This window comes from Mercenaria mercenaria, chromosome 3, assembly GCF_021730395.1.
Source record: "Mercenaria mercenaria strain notata chromosome 3, MADL_Memer_1, whole genome shotgun sequence".
Classification (NCBI taxonomy): Eukaryota; Metazoa; Mollusca; class Bivalvia; order Venerida; family Veneridae; genus Mercenaria; species Mercenaria mercenaria.
The window spans coordinates 51661976-51685133 of NC_069363.1; the positions used below are offsets into that span (position 1 = coordinate 51661976).

The 23158-nt window shown below is 35.1% G+C and overlaps 1 protein-coding gene across 4 annotated transcripts in view; it reads left to right on the top strand.

Moving 5' to 3' along the window:
* Positions 1 to 16459, top strand: part of LOC123524781 (transcription factor AP-2-beta-like) — an 81132-nt gene extending 64673 nt beyond the window's left edge. For all 4 annotated transcript variants that reach the window (XM_045303247.2, XM_045303249.2, XM_045303248.2 and 1 more), the window contains 4 exons: positions 2049 to 2259; positions 9494 to 9612; positions 12422 to 12563; positions 13019 to 16459. In XM_045303247.2, the coding sequence (XP_045159182.1) occupies positions 2049 to 2259; positions 9494 to 9612; positions 12422 to 12563; positions 13019 to 13280 (734 nt within the window). In that variant the 3' untranslated portion in view covers positions 13281 to 16459. The remainder of the gene's footprint in view (positions 1 to 2048; positions 2260 to 9493; positions 9613 to 12421; positions 12564 to 13018) is intronic.
* Positions 16460 to 23158: the final 6699 nt, after the last annotated feature.

Sequence of the window (23158 nt, forward strand, 5' to 3'; positions counted from 1 at the left end):
GGCTGCGTTTGAAGAGATGTATGGTATTTGGTTTGGCTTTTATTATCGCTGATTTGGCTACTAGAAATGTAATGAAGTGAACGTTTCATGAATAATAGACCTTGTCATTGTATTTCCATTCCTGTGATTAAAGTTCCGCGATAGTGGAGTCATTGAAATAATCCTTATCTGCAGATTAATTGAGTGTGTATTAGCAGCAGTGGTAGAATGACTGTAACTCTCCCAACCAAAGTAAATATAGTAACGACATAAACGTAATTAGAAAGTGACACCGACAATGTTGTAATCAAATTTGTTAGATATTCTCCACTTGATAGGACTACATTATTTCTAACAATAGCAAAAATTTGAATCAGTTTGCAGAAACAATTTAACAAAATCGGACTTAGTATCTTACAAATTAGACTATTAGTACCCTAAAGAGAACGATGTATGAAAATTAACATGTCATATACGACTTTCCAATTTAGAAGACAACTTTTATCTAAACGAACATGTTTAGATTAAGAATATATATATCAATCTGATTGGAATCATCTCTAATTAACGCTACGCATTGGATCTGACGACAGGCTATTGAGACTCACCTTCACCAATAAGAATTTTGAAAGTGAAAGTAGAAGTTTATAAAATCTACATTTAACCTGGGATTCCAGTTTTCGAAATATGTGAATATCACGTACGGGTTTGTAAGCTTATAGAAACACATGAGAATTAGTTTTTTTTTCTTATTTTTTCCATTCAAAATTGAAAAGCGTTTGTAAAGGGTACTGGATGTAAACTGCCTTATCTATAAAGTTCCTCTGTGGTGTATTGGTGAAGAAGGCAGGAAAGTATTTATTGCTGCAGCGGCTTGAGTTCGATTCCAGATTCGGGCGTGACTTTCTCTTGATTTCACTTTTTTTAAAGATAGTTTTGAAACAAAATCTCATGTTCTTGTGTTCATAATATAATGGAACTTTTCTTCTAAAGAAAAAAAAAAAACATTTTAGCCAAAATCTGAGTCCAGTCCTTTTTAGTCTTATTGAAACAAGTCGTCTGATTGGTTCAAATAAAAATAGATTAGTGGGAATAAAAATATCCGATAATACAGAAGATGAATATGACTGGGCTGTCTTAAGAAGATCGGGAACTTAAGTCAGATTGGAATATATAAATAAATACAGTTTTAGCTAATATTACACATAACAAACAAAGTTATGGGAAAGGGAAAGCATATCACCAGAGACAAAAAAGAAAATATTAGTAAATAACAATTACAAAGCAGTATTTCAAACCGCATGATTATACATTATACAGAAGCGATCAAGTAAGCTTTGCTATTTTTGTGGTTGGGTTTTTAACACTAAGGCAACTATTTTATATTTTGAGACATATTTGAGGTACTGTTGCAGCATTAACTACTCCAGCGCTGGTATCATAAAAGCGGCGAATTGTAAACGTCAGTGCAAAAAAGATATATCCACTGTAAACAAGTAAACAGGCACATTAAGATTCAAATTACAGACCTGACATAGAGAACAATAAACAACACAATTTCATATTTCAGTAAACAATGTACGATCCAATTAAGACAACAGTAAACAACATAATTTCGCGGAAAGAACATAAACAAAAACGCAAAGAGATGTAAATTACATTTTGAAATTTGAAATGATAAAGTAACCACTATATTACAGAAAAAACAACAACAGAATAACGGATCACAAAACCGATAGATTTTATTACACGTAGACTATACAGTTTCTTGTGTTTTACATCCTAAAGTTTAGACACAAACTGTCAGAACGGTACATGTATAAAACAGCTAGCCACCTAACTTTTCATCAGACACGACTAATTTAGCCTACATTAGGAGGTGGAAAACAATTGATGTTTTCTTTAAAGCAGAAAAAAAAGACAAAATAAAAACCAAACACATATATAGACAACAACAAAGAATAACGGAATAAAGATAAATTATATAAAACAATCAAACCCTAATGCTCCATATTCATTTGAACGTAATTTATCAAAATATGCAAACTAAACCATATTTTTCATTCTAGGTATTCGACCTAAGCTAGAGAACGGCAAGCAGCTAATGATAACCTCATCGCTGGCAGGTGGCGCCCCAACCGATGTGTTCTGTTCAGTTCCCGGTCGTCTTTCACTCCTTAGCTCAACCTCAAAGTATAAAGTCACCGTAGCTGAGGTTCAACGAAGATTGTCTCCCCCTGAGTGTCTCAATGCATCACTTCTAGGCGGAGTTTTAAGAAGGTAAAAATATTTATCTAACTGTACAGTGTACATTGTGGTCAGAGAGGCATAAAATGGCAACAGCTGCCATGTTGCTCGACTCTGTTTGGGGTTAAATATATCAACGATTAGTGACAAGTGTAAACAGAGAGCTAAATTAATAAAACGACAAGTAGTTCGTGGAATGAACCAGGTCAGACTCCGTAGGTCGACAATATTTGTGTTTACGTAGCTATATTGCGTATTTATATCAAAGCAAAATGTTACTTTTTTGTCAATCTATCTTGTGTGAATTAAAATAAATATCTCGGCCTGAATTAAAATGCTATGATGTATATCATGTTTTTTTTTTGCCCGAAAAGATAAGAAAAGGAGTTTTTAGTAGAATTACTTTAAATAAAAAGCAAAAACCACGAATTTTCGTTTAAACAAATAGTCGTAAACTGTCGGCTTTGTGCATAATTAATTATTTAATTTTGTCTATATCTGTATCGTTAACAGAGAGATAGGAGAGAGAGAGGGGGGGAAGTATATGAAAATGATAGATACTTTACAAATGCCCTTAATGTAACAAATAAGAACATGAAACAAGTAAAGGAAAAGAAAATGCGCTAACGGTATTTCCCTGTCGCATTCCGTCGAAAAACGTTAATTTTGCAATACAGAGTAAACTATATAAGAACTTAAGATGGTTTGTATTACATAAACTGCTAACAGAATAAAGATCTAAACAAATTGCTGTAGATTGTTAACACATAGTGGCGACAAACTCAATTTTACAATTCTCAGATTAGCATCTGAAGCTTTTTGCGCCTGCTTGATAATTCATCTGAAGACTCAAACATTTTTGTATCAACTTGACCCACGAGATATCTATTTTGGGCTGACACTGAGCCCTTAGATAGGGCTTGTGATCACTTGGACAAGGTTCGAATGAAGTTTCAAATTCCGTTTCTGAGCCTCCTTCAAATTAGAACGCGCTCGCGAATTGAACTTGGTGACAAATTTCGTGAAATCTTGTGAGGTCAAATGCCACTTGAAACAGAATATTACTTTTTAGATGACTAAGAGGGAACAAAATAGCCATTACAAAACGTCCGATAACATAAATCTCGGCGACACACCAAATTGCAAAAATTGCCCATGATAAAAGACATTCTACTGCACCAGAGTCACCTTCAAGACTATCTTGAACCCTTGTTTAACAGAATATCATTAAAGGAAATGTGTTGGTTTATGGAGTGATAATACTTCTCCGTTCAAGAGCCCTTGTCACCTTTCCACTAGAATTTGATACCCTTTTAACCACGATGATTGACTGCTTGGGTATGCCCCTCTTCAGAGTTGACCTTATACGCGAGCCCAATGCAATTAAATCTGCGTTTCTTTTCTTCTATACTTTTCCGCTTTGTAGGCATTGTAATTTTCTTGTCGTTATTTTCACTGTCTTAGGTTTCCTTTTCTTCCCCCTCTCTTCCAGTCAAACGCATAGCCTTCCTGCATTAATTTATTTAATGCACATCTTTTTAACGGATATTTTTTCCCGTGATGTTAAAGGGTTTGTACAACAGCTCACTAAATGTAGATGATAATTAGTAATGCTTTGAATAAGTTATAAACCACTAAACTAAGTAACCAACAAAACGCAAAAGTTACGTGATGTTGATGACTGCCGTTGAGCATTTTACTATGCAGATATATCAGTCTATCTTTTTCATGTACAATGTCGTGATGATTTTCCCACTACATTTCTTTTTTCCATATACATGTACATATAGCTGTTCAAAATGATTTAAGTTGATATACTAGTAGCTGAGCCAAATAAGGCTTAAACTCCCCAGTGGTGTTTTTGCCACTGACTGTCCCAATCAGATGCTCCAGTGTTTTCCTTTATTTGTTTGTATTGTCCCTAATGTTTATATATTTTTCTTTGTCAAAGTATTTTATGTAGGTGATGCCAATGATCTACACTTTGTACATACACTGCTTTAGGGTGCCGTTTTGGCTAGCTGTATTCTTAAATATTTGACAGTTTTGTCCATGCCGTTCTCTCAGTTTTCTTGGTATAACAAAATGTTGATGTTTAATTTGTTAACATGATTTCACATTGATATCAATTCGATGATGATACTTAAGCTAACTGTTGGTTCTTTTATTGGTGTTTTCAAAGTTCCATTTAACAATCGATGCATTTGATGGTGTAATCGCCAGCACAGTAAATACAAATAAATGTCATTTTACAATAGAAGTCAAGTTGTATAATTCTGTTTGGAGAGGAAGATTAACGTTGTAACACCTGTCTCTATCGTATCTTTGACTGCATCTGAGAAACAATTAATACAAGATTTAATTAAACACATCAAAGCTAGAGTGCGGAGACCCCCACTATTTTATTCTGCAATGAAACATTTAAATCTATACAAAATGCCTCTGCAATGTATACGGATTATTCAATACTTTCATCATGAAGATTTTTATTATTGGTTGCAAGATTCCCAATGCCGATTGTGTGAAGTAAATAAGAGAGCAGTCTGTATTATCAACAATACAACATCTTTTTATTGTGACATTCCGCGCATTTCCCGACTTGCGGAATATATTCAGTAGTAGTAATAGGTCTATCAGATCTGATAAGGCAAGCCGTTTTCCCCGACTCTTTTGCGATTGCTTCACACTTAAACTTTATTACATAATCATGTGTACGTATTTACGCAGTACAGTAGCAAAGTTAAACGTGTGGTCATAATTTTATGCAGTGTCTGCTACGAAATTAAAAGTTCAAATCTATCTTGGCACTTTAAACCACTCGTTCAATCCAACCTTTATCAAGTTCCTTACCATCTAATCTGGGGCGTTAAATGCTCACTTATTTGGTGCCGTGACTCGACTTGTTTTTTGATAACTGCAGCTCATTTCAGACAAATGACTTTTTTTTTTCATTTTGTGAGTTAAAATGTCCGAATTCCAGTGAAGATGTAGAACTGTTCAGTTTATGCAACAGATATTGCAAATTGAAAAACAATATATGGTCACTATTAATTCTACTGGAACTTAACTGTCTGCTCTTCATTTCTGGGGAATTAATTGTCATATTTTAGAAATGTTTCAACGGATGTATTCGAACATTGTTTATAGCATCCAGTAATTACATTTCCCAGTACGTTTTATTTGATATTAGCACGCATTTTTCATAGTACCTATTAAGTTAAGGAATACCATCAGATAAAAACAATTCTACTCTAGATATGGATGTCAGTTTCAAGTAATTAGTTCTTGGTATATTATTCGTAGTAATATTTGTTTAAGTTCTTCTGACGGCAAGGAATTACATGATTCTTTGTATATACACGCTCCTAAATATGTAGCCGTTTGCTTCCTCCTTTTAAATGTTCTTATAATACCCAATACTGTTGTCCAAGTCTTTATCAAGACACGTTTCAGTGGCCTTTAGATTGACTGATGTCTTCAAGTGTTTATAATTGCCAAGTTTGTTTCATTCTTCAGTGCCGGCAGGTGACAGACGGTAGCCAGTGGGAACCATACACGCATATCTTTCATGATTATCCCGCACCTTTAATGCATTAATGCTTTGAGGACTCGGATACTTTACTCCTTACAATACTGACAGTTTTGCTTAAACCAACTACTACAGATTTTACTTCATTAAAATTTTACACACTTTGAACTGGTATTGTCACCAACCTGCGCCCCACTGAGAGGCTTTGATCACAAGCTTTTCAATATGAATATTTTGAAGGCTCGCCAGGAAGACTGGTATCCGAATGCTTTAATACCCATTCAGTATTTATTAGCCAGTGATTTGGTGTTTAAATGCCCTTCCATTTGGTGGTATTTAAACAGCGTCTTGTACGGCCCTCGCTTTTAAGATAATATCAGTTTCTACCAATTTCATTAAAATGTTAATGTTAATGGGGCCCAATGTTTGTTTAAAATTGATTCATGGCCAACTGAAAGGAGTTTTAATAATTACAGAAATATGAGCAATCAGTATGCATACCGCCGTATTTCAGTCCATATGAACTTTGTCTGAAACGCATACTTAGTCTAGTAGATTTGATTGTAGTTTGAGAGATGACCTTTACACAAATGGTCATGTCTCTGTCCACTGTGACATTTATACCATCGTAATATTTAATTGTGGTGGGATCACAGTACATTCGTATCTAGGTCAGAATCTATATCATATTTAATGTATCCTGAAGTCTTTGTAGTGAATTGTCGGTTCGTACACAGGGAAGTTATCTAGCTGGGACAATGATAGCAACATGAAACAGTACTGCTGATTTATAAATACTAAACACAAATATAAAACATGTCTCGCGTATTATGAAAATGGCCATACTTTTGACGGCCAACTCTTCATTGAGAAGTTGTTTTCCTTTCCTATATATTTCATAATGTAGGACTCGTCTGATCTATTCATTCATTTGTTCACTCAAGCGAATCGGTTTAGTTTACTTTATTTGATGCTGTTCCTTGTGATAAAATACTCTTTTGGCTTTTCTGGTAGCTGCAGTTCAATGTAAATTACAAAAACTACAGCATCCGTTTCATCCCGTCCTACAACAGCAAAAACACTACCATTTCTTACAGACAAAGAGCTTTGCTTCATGCGCAACTCTATTAGCTTAAACACATTTCCCGTGCAAAATTAAATTGCTTTTTACAGACACTTTGCAAAAGTCTGAGAGTGAAGTGTTAAATCTAAGTAAACAAAGTCTTTTACAGAATTATACTTTGAATGATTAAAATGCGGAATGTCGAATCGCATATAACAAAACTAAGACAACATGCAACAGCTCCCTCTCTGCTTAATTAGACTCTATTAAATCTAAATATTTCCTGAAGCCACAAATGCTAATGAAACATTTAATATAACACCTTCATTTTCAGGTAAAAGTACATATAAAGTGTTGTAGTTGAGACTCTGACATTTTTACAGCGATATTTTTTCTCATCACAGAAGAACTTAATGGAACTTTTTCTGTATGGTTGTCCACAGCGAATCCTCTTTCATTCGTCAACAGATTGACACATGGTTTACTTTCTTGGCATTCTAATTTAAAATAATTACATGTTTTGCTTTGTTAGACAATTTTCTGTCCTGAGGAGGAATTAAGAGAAACATATTTGACTTGTTTAAGTAATCGTTTACATTGATGCGGACAGAAATGGAACATATTCCCAATCAAGAGTACAGTCCAACGATTCTGACAATTAAACGTCGTTATTAAACAAATTTTAAAGCCTTTTCGGACGCTGTGTAACTTACTGTAGCAACTGTATTTTATTGGCTAGAATTAGATTTATTAGGTTTGTCTTAATGAAGACATAGAGGTAGATGTTCTTGGCAAACCTTTCGCTTTATGGGGTGATTTTAATGACGTGATTCCACAAAAAAAGGTTAGATTCTGTCTGTTGTTGGGGAATAAATTCTAATAACCCGAACTATTTGTTCCAAGTACCTCATATGTGGCTTTCCTTCGGCAAACACATTTACATGTACGTCTTCAGTGTCGGCTGTGTTTTCTGATTCAAAATTCATTTTATCTGATTGTTACTTCTTTGCCAAGCCATCATTCTAAATATAACGGAGTGTCGTTTGTTTCTAATGAACTTTCACATTCCACATTCGTTTTCTTGTGGATAAAATTTATTTGCAGTATAAGCCATACATCTTTCTCTCCTGTAAAACTATGTACGTGTTCTTGCAAGCAGAGCGTGTAACCTTTGTTGTGGTTATTTCGCTTACCGCAACACTAAGTTATTAAATGATGAAAGAAAATTATGTGTAGTTTTATAACAGCAATATGCAAGTTTTGGCATTGCCTGTGTTCTGCTAATATGTGAAGCAGGGCTCAGATTTCATTGCTGTATCTTTGTTGTAATCTTTCGAACTATGTTCATCTGATTATGAAAAGGATATCAGTTTCCAGCAATCTTATTTTGTTCGATGGTTTAATTGTTCCGATTTTTTGAAATTTTGATCAATATGAGCGCTGTGTCATAACTAAAACATTTTCATCTGAATGTAACTTATTTCATAATTTATTTGAATGTATCTTTTTTTGCAAAATATAACATGCCTTTTGGAGATAATTCTCCCGTCTTGAATTTCAAAGACATTTTTGTCACAGCGTCAAATCTGACTCCAGCGAAGACAGTTGCTGGCATAACCGTGAATTCCGAATGAATTACGTGTACATTTTTGTTAGGGAAGTAGCGTTTTCTCATTTTCCTTGCAAAAGGAGTAACTTGTCTGCCTTGTAATTAATTGTTGGGGCGTGCCTCAATTAGCATCCGTGCCTCGGCCTCTGCGCTCCCATTGTCCCGTGCAAGGACTCGATAAAGAGAGGCCAGTGGATGAACAATAGAGAATCATATGTCTCAAAGTTTATATACAATCCCATGTCGCGGTAGCTTTGTACAACCTGTCGTCTGCTGCGTATAAATTCACACACTCAGACACTGGCAATCCTCAAGCTCTCTTGTATTGATTAACTACCACAAAATCACAGCTTTTAACAATTAGATACAAATTTCTCTGTTTTTCTTTCTTGAAAATGATATATTTTTACTTGCTCCATGCTTGCTTTGAGAATTGTATTGGCTTCGGTTTTGAAATCATTTTCTCTCTTTGCATGTAATTGGTATGGTTAAAGCAGTGCATTTTAGCAATATGGAGCAAAAAGGGTGGTATCTCTGCTTTCTATGCATTGACGCCATAAAGAACTAACTACATTCTTTTTTCCTAATCACTTACTTGTTTCTAACATGTGATGGGAAGTCATGACAAATGAGTTTTTGGATGTGTCTTTCCGAAAAAAAAATACAAACCAAGTTTGGTAATTAGATGTAAAGTAGCCATTTTGGTCTCATTATATGGGAAAATGCCTTAACTTAATAGAATGAGCATACTTGAAAGGTTTGAACTGAAATGGCGTATGTTTTAATTGTTTACAATGGAACATGTTTTATCCTTGTCCGAGAACGAGACAAGAAATCATACATGTGACTGGCGTAGTGTAACAATGTTGTATCCATTAGACTTTTATCGTAGCGGACGGGATTTGAACCGGCGTCCTTTGAGATGTCAGAGCGGCGCCGTATGCCTACACCTCTTGGCTTCCCTAAAGAGAATATATCAGCGAATGCTACGGCCGTGATTGATATTTTGCAGTACATGTCGTCCACCCTCGCAAAAGATATTGACGTTTCATTGTTGTATTTTCAGGGCAAAGTCAAAGAATGGAGGGCGGTCGTTAAGAGAAAAGTTAGATAAAATGGGTATGAATTTACCTGCGGGTAGAAGAAAAGCAGCCAACGTTACATTGTTGACGTCTCTAGTCGAAGGTAAACAAAGATATGTTGATGTATGGTTTGATAAAGACTAGTATATGATGAATAGTTTTATACATATCTGTTAGTAAAAGCTAAATCTGGCTACTGGCAAGATAATCTTTACACTCTGTATAAATTATATCCCCAGTTATTCTTTATTATTTTAAATCATATGTATATTACTGGGTGATTTTGTATTAAATGTTAATTAAAACGAAGACACGAAATGCTTGAATTTTATATTCACGCAGAGTTTTTAAGATTGAAAGTGACGCAAAATAGTCGTCGCGTTTTCATGATATTGTTTTATAAAGATGGAATACCAAAGTTTAGGCAATTGTTTGAATGATTACGGACAGAAGCATTAACATGTTAATACATCTTAAATAAAATTACCGAAAGTTTAAATAAAATTATCATTTTACATTTATAAATGTTAAAATAACTCTTCAGTGTTCAATCTTGGCAAATATGCTAAATAGAAGAATAAAGTGTATTTGATTTTTACCTATGACGTAACACTTGATTTGCATGTTTGGCGTGTCATAATAGTGCGTTTGCGATATTTATAGCCCTTTAACATTTTAGTTCCAAAACAACAGAATTATCATGATTTAGTTAAACGTTGCCATTTTTATTACAAAATTGGTAGTCTTGTAAACAGAAATTTTATATCCTTCTCCAGCTTAGTGCTTGTAATTTTCTTTATAAAAAGACATTTTACGAGACTTTAATGTAACTTGTGTGATGTAATCTATTGTTGAACGTCATTTTCAGTGGCCTTTAAAATGGCCAATCTGTTTACTGCGGTGTCCACCTTAATTACTATCGTGGTATACATTCTTGTACCCGTATGAGACATCGTTTTAACCTTCCTATTTTCCGATTGACAGCTTTTTCAATCTAATATAAATAATGGTCCACCAAACATGTAATTTATTTCCAAATGAAGGCCTATTTATCTGGCGTAAGAATTTCAAGGTCCGCATTCTGAGTTATCAGTCATTGTTAAGTTACGTGTGACACCTGAATAGGAGGAAGGATTCTTGTTTATTTGTGTTAGTAGGTTTTCTCCATGTTAAACATTAGGTCTATAGAGATTGTGTCCCTATATGTGGGGTAATGTTTTGATAGTAGATTCATCTATCTATATTTGTTGTCATTTCTACAATACCAACTACATCAACAATAGACAGTGACATGTCAGAATCTAATTTCAAAAGAAACCATGTTTAGCCAGCGAAACTGCCAAATTTAGTGATTAACATATATCCAGATTCCGAAATCGACCAGTATATGGTACAGTGATTTGTAGGGACTGATGAACAAAAGATTAAAAACTTCTTGAAATAGCCTAGGCTCCGTGCTATACCGTACCGCCTTCCTGAACAATTCTTATTCCTACAGTAAAACACGATATTTCTGCTTCTTTTCCTTCACTGTAGGTGAACATTTAAGAGATCTTCTTTTGAATAAACTTTGTGGCCAATTGTGAATATTTAAGCTTTGATTTGAGCTTAAATTAGAGCTTTAATTTATTGTTAACAAGAAACTGAATTCAAGTTTTATTGTTTCCTGGTCCACGTAGAGGGATTACTGCGAACAATCAAGTGAATTATATACTTTTTATTCAAATTCACCAGCTGAAATAAATAATAAAAACTTGAACACGTAAAACAATTAAATGTTTTACTTAAGCCGCGATTCGAATATTAAAACGACGTACACATCTGCATTCCAATTATTGTAAATCTAAATGTTTAATTAAGACATTTTCATATTTCTCGCCGCGACGCTCGCTCAAGCGGAAAGCAATTATTTTCATATCTGGTGCAATTTAACAAATCATTTTCCTCATGATATTCTACCGCTTAGCACAATATATATAGCTAGTTAATGCACATTTGTAGGTTGGATATATGTTCAAAGGGAATTTTATGTACCCGCACAGCAACCATGCTGGGTCGCTTATGACTCTATAAAATTTCAATCTGATATTATTTCACGTGAGCGTGATTTCTCTGTTGTATCTTGCTAGGAACCAGTAGGCGTTCACACATTACCAGACAGTCTTTCATTGCCGAAAAATACCTACACTTTGGTCGGAAAACAATCCACAATTGAAAACTGGATTTTAAAAGAACTACTTTTTTTAAGTCATAGTATCTTCCGGTGAAAAAGTTTGCGCATCGGCCTACTTTCTGAGGTGCACAAGCATGTGTTATCAGAAATCTCCTGCTTGTTTAATTACTAAATATATTAGCCTGTGAAAGTATGCTCTTGAAGGATCAAAGGAATAATTTGTTGGGATTTTACTTGATTATGATATTACTACTTAAAATTATTGCGCTACATTGTGATTTCATTTTGTATTAACGCTCGTTTAGTCGGACTGTGGATTTTTTTTTTAAAAAGATTGTATCATTTTATTATATAACACTTGATATCTGTTTCACCACAAGATATTCAATTTTAAAAACGCACATAAGATTTATATGAAAATAAGACACCATTTGATTTGATTTATTAAGAGACAAACGATCAAACTGATTTAGAATAGATTTTATTTGTTATAAGTACGCACTGAACAGAACATTAACTATATTTCATATTTTTCAAGATAACTTTCCATGCATTGTTGCAGTACCTAGTTCATTGTATGTGACGCGTGATGCCCCTGATTCTTTTAGAAAAATATTGGAAAGAGCCCTCTTGACGATGTCATTACTCAGCGTATTTGATTCATATGTATTAATTGATTTCAGTTTGTTCTCTTACCTCAATATATGATAAAATATTTCACGTTTTCTTATACTTTCAGGGGAGGCAATTCGTCTTGCACGTGATTTTGGATATTTATGTGAAACAGAATTTCCCTCACGTCAGTGCGCTGAATATAACACTCGGCAGTACTCGGATCCTACCGACCAAATGACCAGAAAAAATATGATTCTTGCCACTAAGTAAGTTAACTAAGCTTTTGTCTGCTTTTGAATACCTAAGACGCAAATTAAAATGACTTTATCAGTAGGTTGTTGAATAAATCAATTAGTCATGAAATGTTGGAAAGGCAATAACTTTTGAATGCTACTCCTAATGGCTTTAAATGAATATTTAATAAGATCATATTTGTATTGGTATGATTTTATTGGGAAATTCGTTGTCATGAGCGCAGGTTAATCTTGAAAATCATTAGACATAACAACATTGTTTTATGATAAATGAAATGTATATACGGAATGTATTCTGTAAAGCACTTTTGCATAATGTACATACGCATGAAAATAGTGCTATATAAATGTGGTAAAACAACAATAACAACAACAACAACAACAGTAATAATAATAATAATAATAATAGTAATAGAAATAACATTTTTGTTTTACATATGCCATATAGAGATTTTTATTTCTTTCAGACAAATTTTGAAAGAACTTATGGACTTATTAAATCAAGACAGATCACCACTTGGAAATACACGACCTCAACTTATCTTAGAGCCCAACATACAAAGACACCTATCACATTTCAGTTTAATAACGCACGGGTTTGGTTCTCCGGCAGTGGTAGCCGCACTTACGTCAGTACAGAACTATCTTAACGAAATGTTAAAAATAATGGACAAAAGTTTCACAACGCCAAATAATATGGACCCTAAAAAAACAGAAAAGGATGAGTGACTGTGAATCTAGTATCTTAAGGAATTATGGCATTATTTGAATGGTGCAGTCACAGAAAGAAACGACGGAGAATTAAAAACACCAAATAAGAATATAACAGCATTAGCAGCGTAATCGTCTTACAATTTGCCGTTCCTCGTGGACTGTAACAGGGGTGTTCAGTTTACCCTATTTAGTTCCATCAAATTGAAAAATAAAGAAATATGGGACTACATAACTAGAAATATAGCTAAATGAGGTGTGAAAACCCGGGGGACATCACGTGATTTACAGGTGTCTGTTTACGCGTGCAATCACATTGCTAATGATGATTGATTGCTTTTCAATCGATCATTGATCCCCGACCAGATACCAGGAGTTGTGTGCAGACATACGCACACATACTTGTGACATGATTCCGATGACTCATTCAGATACATGGATGATGTATTGTTGATGGATTGTGTCTAACACAAATACTTGCCGTTAAACAGTTTTATTGATATTGTTTGAAACAATGTTTTTGTTTGCGCTAATTTTGACCCAAGTAACTTGCTTGCAGAAATCCACAAGTATTCTGTTTCTGATATACGGAGACATTTCGAGGTTTTGATACAAAAACAAAATCATGATAAAGACATTTACTTTGTTTAGGTCTTATAGCTAAATTCGTTACTTAAGAGCACTTCTTACTGGACAAGAAAATATTCGTTTTTAGATAAAACCACATTTTCACAATACATAGATTCAGTTAAAGGGAGGTAATTGAAGTGCCTTGCCAAAATCACGTAGAGGTTATTCAGTCTTGCCAGTTCTGTTTGCCAAATAAGTAAAATGAATATTCAACAAAATAAACCATAAGTTGTCTCTATTATAAAAACATATATCTTCTAGATAATTTTGATAAAAAAGAATTGCCATAACAAGAACTCGTTCATAATTCTGGTAATGAAACATTCTTAAAATGACGCAAATATTTTAGAGTCTATCAAATTATTTTCTGCAATCACATTACATCAGTTTTGACCATTTCCGAATAAAACTCGGATATTGTTTTCAGTAATCCTTTAAGTTTGTGTCTGGATTTCCTGCAGGAGTTTCTCACTGTGCTGAAGTATATACATTTGTTTAACCAAAACTCCATCCATTCTTTCAATAAATCAAAGTCGTTGTCTGCAGGTTTTTAATTAATTAAAAACTGTCAAACGTTTGTTATGGGTTTGTTTTGTTGAATATTTGAAATTATCAAATGAACAAGAGTAGATAATCCGGTCATGTGTTCTCCTTATGTACAGTTAATATATTATATATAAATATGGCTATATAGAATGTACTATTTATTTTGTTTTGTATCACATTTGAGCATATTTGTATTTAAATCATGTCTCATCTAGATACTTCTGACGGGTCTTTATATGTTAAATTTCTCCTACATTGTCATATTTTAGTACTTATTGGAGGTTGTCATAATTTTTATAACTCATTCACAAGTCTTAACACATTTGTAAAAAAAAAACAAATGCGATTTTTTTTTTTTAAAATTCGCAATCAGAACCAAAATCTAGTCTTGTTCATAATTACTACGCATTGCTTGTATTATTGCTTATATATACTTTCTTCATGTTTATAGCTCTCAAACAGAGTTGTCGGTCTTTCGTAATTATTTCAAGGGCCGCAACTCTGGAGTACATGTCTATGTCACACAAACGCAACCGTTGTATTGGTTGATAATCCTATGGAACAAAATTTATGATAAAACATTCTCATCAATTTGTTATGAAAACTACGGACGCTCGGAGGTGACAAATATGCGTTTTTATCTCGCGACCACGAGTGTGAGTATCTCGTGCTCACGAGAAAATTGCATACTTGTTTTATTGTAATATTTGATAAAAGCTGGCGAATTCCACCAAATTTTTTGCTTTTATTTCTAACGAATCAAAGGGAGAAAACCTGTGTCATTATTTAGTTTTAAAAATTGTTTTCAAACAGAATGACTATTAATGATTTATTGAGAAACGATTTAAATATATTATCGTCGAGTTACTGATACTATCTTTGTTTTTGAAGTGTAATGGCGTATAACTCCGATGGGTGACACGATTTGATTCAAACGATTTTTCATAACTTACTCATTCTTTTTTTTTTTAGAGCATGCGACCTTTATGCTGAAACAGAACTAAATTATTTTTCATCGGATACCATTTGTGGACGTATTCCGCTGCGCTTTGTGACGTTGAATGAGTCAGTTGCATATATATTCGGCCTACCGCAGACTTTGATGCAATTAGATATGTTGTTTTATTTCCCCTCTGATTACATAAAAAGTTCACCATTCAAAAGTATATATTCATTAATTTAAAAAGTTGCCATTAATATGCTTAATCGGCATTTCAGATCGCATCATTTTATTATCCATGTAAAATATTTCTTGATTCGCATTTACCATACAGTTTGACAGGGACTACTTTTTGTCCTTAAATTACTAAAAGTATTTACATTCATTAATTTACGAGGTGTGTATTTTACTCAGTTCGATTCTATTTTTTTCTTTTCTCCATGGATAAGATCAAACCAACGTCAACCTTCTTTGGTATGAAGAATAGGCGTTACATTTTTTTTCAAGGCTTTTAGTATTTGATTAAGTGTAAATATATATACTCACATTTTTATTTTTCATCTCGGAAGAAAAATATTAGCACCGCAGTATTGTTTAAAACATAAACGAAAGCGTGTTACTTTTCTTACAAAACCTCTTGGTGGCTTTAAACAAACCTTATACCATATTCGTTAATTTTCTGTCAGTTTCTGTTTTGCATTGCACTGATTTTACTTAAATTTTGAAAGAATGTTGACATTTGGTTATAAGTCACTTCTAAGTTTCCTGGGGAAATGCAGTGAATTGATAATTAAGATTAAGGATGATGAAGAATGTTTCAGATCATTTTTTTGTTGTTTATTTTAACTTCAGTGGTGTGTTACGACATATTTTTCATGGGTGCAAATTGAGAACAAATTAAGAACGAGAATTCAAATATAGAATGAGAAATCTATACATAGACCACATATGAATGCTTTTTTGAGGACATTTTCTGTTGTTAGAATGTCAGGTTTATACGAGGCCATTTTTATAAGTGTGCATTTTGTTGTTTGTGTCAAATGTTATGTGGTAGAAATGATTAAAATTCCATTTCAAAGCAGTGTTTGTTTGTTGTGTGTAATCTATCGGCTTAATTCATCGACCTTCTCAGAAATGTGTGCCTCAAATATAACATTATTACTATAACCCGAGTATGATAACCAATGAGAAAATTTAATGGTACTTTTTACACTGTTGCTGTATACACCAAACAATAGAGATGACATTAACTCTTATCATGCAGGACACGATTGATTCTGCCTTTGCGGCAAGCGCAGATTATGATCAGCCTGCACATCCGTGCAGTCAGATCTTGACCTACACTGTTCGCCATTCAGTCATTATCGTTTTGGTAAGCACCCCTTTAAACAGTTAAAAGTACTGTCCAAATTGAAAGATGGACACGTTCATAATAGAAATTTTGCAGGGCAAGAGTTAGCATCTTAAAGATGACAAAATGCCAAACAAAACAATAAAAATATTTGAGAAAAAATAAACACAAACAGGCTAACTATCTACTTTTCCCAAAGAGAATTCCTGAGCAAAGAATCATCAACGCATAAGTCTGAAGTTATTTTACTCAGTAGACCTTTAATGATTGAAAATGCTGTATTAGTTTTAAAATGCATCTATACCGTTAACAATTGACGAACCATTTTGAAAATATCTGAGTTATCTCCATGAAAACCCTGCTGTCAAGTAAGAAAATACAGCGAATTGAATACTAAACATTTCAGAGAGTACGTTGAAATTTGTAAATTAAAGCTCGTGCTATCTTTTGGTTACCTCCCTTCATTTGAATTCTGTACTTTGTAGATCATAACTATTCAGAATGTGTATACCTAATTGTTTAAAACAAGTACTGGTAGATGACTTTTTCTGGACAGATTTCTGCCTGTGGAAAAGTAAATTTTGCCTGTAATAGCACATTCTTTGTCTCTTCACGGTGTATCTGTAGGGAACACAGGACTTTATTATATCAAAAATATATTTTACAATGTTTTTTTCTTGTGTCCGACAGATACATCTAGGTACACTAAGTAATGTATAACGAAACGTAATTTTGTTTAAATACAACATCATTTAGTAATTTTGTAATGCATTTCTAGTTTCAACATTTAATGTAGAAAAAATCATACTAGTAGTTTTTTGGAATGAACATGATCTATAATCTTCATCTATAGGACAACCTGGAGAAGTATACAGGAAAGGCTTTACAACGATTACTCAATACCGTGTTCATATATTTCCAATGCCCACAGTCCGTTTTGTGTACAATATGCAAACAACGTTTTAGCTCGACTATTTGATTAAAAAAAGACACCCCCAACCAAATAAAAAAAAAACACCCAAAAACCAACACTTGTTTTATTTATTTTTTTTTCAAAAACAGGCTTTGTTTATGCTCACACTAATTGTCTAACATATTAAAAAAATGGTCCCACTGGTGAAAGTGTTACAACAAACGTTCATTTTAAATACGACCGACCGTAAAGTTTTCAAGTAAACTGTCTCAGATACCAAATGCTGCTATATTTAAATAAGATGAAAGTGTTTTATGTTTCGCTACCTAAAATTACATGAACACAATATTTTGAGTGAAAAAAAGTTACGTGTTCTCTACAATATAAACTATGTCAAAGTATATCAAACATTCATAGAAAGCCTCCTCTACTTGTTCTGAACAAGTTTATATATCTGTCCTGAAGAGCAATGACATTACACTGAAGGGGAGGTAACCAGGCAAATAACCGAAACAGTAAAGCTTTTATGAATACTGAACTTAGGTATGTGTTATGGACCGGTTTAAAATGCATAACATTTCTCTTCGTCGAACCAACTGATCAAATGCTATAGTTCGTTGACTGGTCTATAGAAGTTAATCGTTATAGTGTCCAAACCACAATGGTGATAAGAATTTGCTGAAAGCTCTGTGTATAATCAATTTTCGCCTCTCAATTTTTGGTTAAGTTTTTGTATGTAAGCTGGTGTCTCAATACCCACTAATGAAATTGTATTGAAACTTAACACTTGTTCACTGTGATGATCTGACATGTTGTACACAGGTTCCATAAGTTTACTTAGCATTTTTACAAAATTATAACACATTTTCGACTTTAATATTCATTAAGTTGACAAGGCTGTTGAATAGTCTAGCGTTGCTGTCCTCCGGCAGCCCTTGTTTTGTTTTGTTTTTTGTTGGGTTTAAGGAAACGCTGACAAAATTATAGGCCATTCTATGTTTTTCCAGCTTTTCGTGGAAGAGGAAAACCCCAGACGCCCCTATGAGCATTACTTCAGACACGGGCGGGCACCTCGGTAGAACCACCGAACTTCTGCAAACCAGCCGGATAGTTCCATCGTGTAAACGACTCATAAACCTCAAGCAAGGTATCGAACTCATAGCGGTGAGGGATGACTGCCATTTGAAAACTCGTTTAGTACGTATACACATTGTCAAGATACGAGTTATATGACCCAGGGAAGTGCCTACGCCTTTAGTATCTTGAACAATGAATTGGGTCCTATCGCTTCGGTGACTATGTCTTAGACTAGCTGACAATCGATGTAGAATGTCTTTTGTTAAAACGTATAAGCTGGTGAGACCAAATATCTCATATATAGAATTTTCCTCTGGCTACCTTGCCTAAATGATTCGTGTACCAATGATTTGTGAATGATTTCTATTATGCAGGGATCAGGCAAATCACTAAATGTTTCAAACTAACAATCTTCAATTAATAATGATTAGCTCAAACTCCTATAGGCTGGAGACTCTACTTGACTAGTCTTTTTGTTGAAGTTCCCGTCAGACAATGTCTTTGAATCAACAACATACGAGTCCTATCGTATAGATGCTCGGCCGATGTCCTCTTACTTGAAGTTGCAACTCTATATAATTGCCCTGACTCCTGGATGCTCAGAGCCTATATGCTATCACATGAAGCATTCAACTACCATATAGGTTTATCCCGATGCCTTGGCTGTACTTCGCCAATAACGCTGAACCGTCTATAAGCTGGAACTCTCCTACTCTCAGTAGATTACCAAACTCTGGGTCTCTGTCTAAGCTTTCCGATGTTCACCCTATATTTGCTATAGTCTATAGCATTCAACTACCATAAAGGTAAAACTCCTATGCGCTGACCCTATAGCTGGAAACCTTGTTGAAATTCTGCAACTCTTCTTTAGTCTATGAACTTCAAACTTTTTTTTTAATAATTTATCCGCCCTGACAGGGTAGTTGCAATAACTTCCTTCTCAAGGTACTGGGATAAATTATTAGTTGAATCCTCGATGTGTCTTTTTTGATCGTTGGATACCGAATGAACTCTCTGTCATCCATCTGCCTATTTATACCATAGCAGACGTGCTATTTATAGAACTTGTTTCTGATTGGTCCAAATTTAAACATAGCGTTTTATCAAAAATCTGGTTCCCTTTAACTTTTGTTTATGACATAATGTGTGGTGCTGGGATCCAGCTATCCACATAATGAACCCAAACCAGACATACAAATTATTCTGACACACATGTGTGTGTTGAGGTGGAGAGGATGGAGGGGGTGTGGCTTCGCTCATTTGCACATGATGTATCTCTATGAGAGCAATTTCGAATTGTCCGCAAATAGAAAAAGAATCTCACTTTAACAAGTAAGATACTATGAAACACATTCCAGTAGCCACCTTTTTCTAAAAACAGTATTCAGATTATGAGATTGAAATCTATTTATGCATTTTATGCATGTATACAATTTGGTGAATCACGTGCAAATGAAAGTACAAAATGTATGGAAAATTCGAACGAGACTTTACACAGATTTATATCAAACATAAAACTAAAACCAAAACATTACAGAATGAATCTTTATAATTCCGATTGAACAAATTATCGACCACCACTCTGAAAATTTAGTTAAAACACTATTGTCATATCTGCAAGCACACATAATTATACAATAACTGCAAACTGCATACAGGATTGAGCAGAAAGCTCTCAGCTACATCAGTACGGTGTGGTACGGTACGGTACGGTACTGGCTGTTGTAGTCGCCAGTCGCCGCATTATTTGCTTTTCCCTATCTCTGTTTGAAATTTGCCGTCAATGTGCTTTTTAAACATCTATTTATTACAACACGTGGATCTAAAGCTTTAGTCTTGGAAGGACAGATATAAAATTCAGATTGACTTGTCTTTGAAGTATAAAAGCTGAGCATGTGCGTAATGAATGTTCAACGCAAAACTTCAGGTAGAGAGAGAAAAATTATCAATTTTAAGTTATATTACAGCTCATATAAACTTGTTTTGATTGTTTTATTCCATTTTGTCAGTATTCACCCAACCGTGGTTGACTCTACCCCGCCTTGGCGGCGTTCTTCGTCCTTTATCTAGTTTTACACCACGTGACGTCCTTGTTGTTTGCATCCAGTATCTAGGTATTTCCAACTGTAAATCCCTTTTTTATTGATCTTCACAGTCCTTCACTGTCAGAACGCGGAGCCAACTACAAATTTGTTGCCAGATGCGGCCTTTCTAATAGTCACTATAGGGTGTTGGCATCATTGCCAGGCATGATGCTGGTGCCCAGTAAAAGTTGATATATGCATGTAATTTGTAGTACCGTCCTCTCGATATAGGGAACCCAAGAAGCCGATCAACATGAGAGTCATTTACAAGCTCCCTCAGACAAGCAGCTCTGCAATGTCACGCAAGACATTCATGCCAGATACAAGGACCGGATATTTGGCTTGATAGTGAATCTTCACTTTGCCATCCAGACGGAAGACTGTGAAGCGGGTATTTTCTTATAGAAAATGGGCAATTATCAGGAAATATCAGAAGACCGAGTGCAGTTCTCCACTAATTTCAAATTCAGACATTCTCCGTCCATCCCAATTTGCAGAAGTGCGACGAATCCTTTGATATCCATGCTCCTTGCAAGATGACATCAACATATTTTGACAAAACCTTCGTCTGTCAAGAAGGAAATGAGCCGTGCCATGAGAAAACCAACATAGTGGGTTTGCGACCAGCATGGATCCAGACCAGCCTGCGTATCCGCGCAGTCTGGTCAGGATCCATGCTGTTCGCTTTCAAAGCCTATTGGAATTAAAGAAACTGTTAGCGAACAGCATGGATCCTGACCAGACTGCGCGGATGCGCAGGCTGGTCTGGATCCATGCTGGTCGCAAAACCACTATGTTGATTTTCTCATGGCGCGGCTCAAATGAAGAATGAAACATTCAAGCAGGTGTCGCTGTATTAAGACTGTTGCTGACTGGAAGCGTTACCGAAACTTCCAGCACAACACCCAAGCCACATGCCACAACATGAAAAGGAATATTGTTAGTGAGGCATGAAAGCTCTGCTCCTATGTTAAAAGCACGGTGTGTATCACCACAAACAAGATGACGTCATTCATGCAGAAACCCAAGCTAAGCCTGAGATACTGAACCGTAAAGTCTTATCTGTTTTCACTCAGGAGGACTACGCACTAATGCCATAAAATGGACAGCCCTTGCCTTCTACAGTTCCACCTCCACACATTCATGTTAGAAAACAGAAAATGATCTCAACACGTATAAAGCTACTGAACCAGAAATGGTATCTTCTTGCTTCTAAAGGAAAATGATATCCCCGCTGTCACCATTCTTGACTCTTATCTTCCAGGCACCACATAGTCAAAGAATAGTCAAGGCATGTGTCGTGTCCCAGGCGGCTGAAAAGAGGCTACATCCACTCTACAATAAGGTGATAAAAGCAAGGCAGCGAAGTAACTGTTGCAAAGTCATGGAACGTATTGTTCACAGTCACATCATGCGATCAACAGCATGACTGTCTTTCGTAAGGAGAGATCAAGTGAGTCTATACTCATCAATACAGACCATGATCTTCCATCAGGATTAAATAACATACAGGAAATTGATGACATCTTTCTTGACTTGAGTAAAACATTCGGTAATTTCCAAAACTAATGCTTGCTAGAGAAGCTACACCACTATGGCATCCAAGGGAATGCCTTATCGTGGATCTAGAGCATCCTCTCCGATTAAAGCCAACAGGTTGTTTTAGATAAGAATTGTCATCAGCGTCCCAGTCACGTCAGGTGTCCCCCAAGGTACAGTCCAAGGACCTGTTGTGTTCTTGCCTACCTTTTAGTGTCAGTTCTACAGCTCACCAATTTGCTGTTAAATGTTTATATATAGTCATCAACAGAATTATCTAAACAACATCCAGGATATAGAGTGACTGGCATAAAGAGGTCAACTTAGACAAATGTGAGCACATCCGCATCACCAGCAAGAAACGTCTTATCATCAGTACCTTCTATATCCACAACAAGGACCTGTCAGAAAAAACACAGTGCTGCGTACATTGGTGTCATCCTAGACAGCAACCTGACCTTCAGTAGTTACATCAATATTATGTCCAGGAAGACTAACAACAACATTTCTACATATGCAGCTGTCTTTTGCCCAAAGGATATCAAGGCACCTTGATACAACAACTGATTCGCCCCAGCTGGAGTATGCACCCATCCTCTGGAACCCGATTACCAAGACCAACATCAACAAGGTAGATGTTGTTCAGAGTTCTGCTATATTCTGTCACACTGCAGTCCAAGTACTGCAGTCCAAAGAATTCAGCTGGGAGGAATTCCATGTGAATATACTACAGTTAACCAACTTGTTAATATGCCAACTGCTCGAATGTCCGATGCAGTGTAACCAATTCATTGTTGGAGCACCGTGCCAACGATC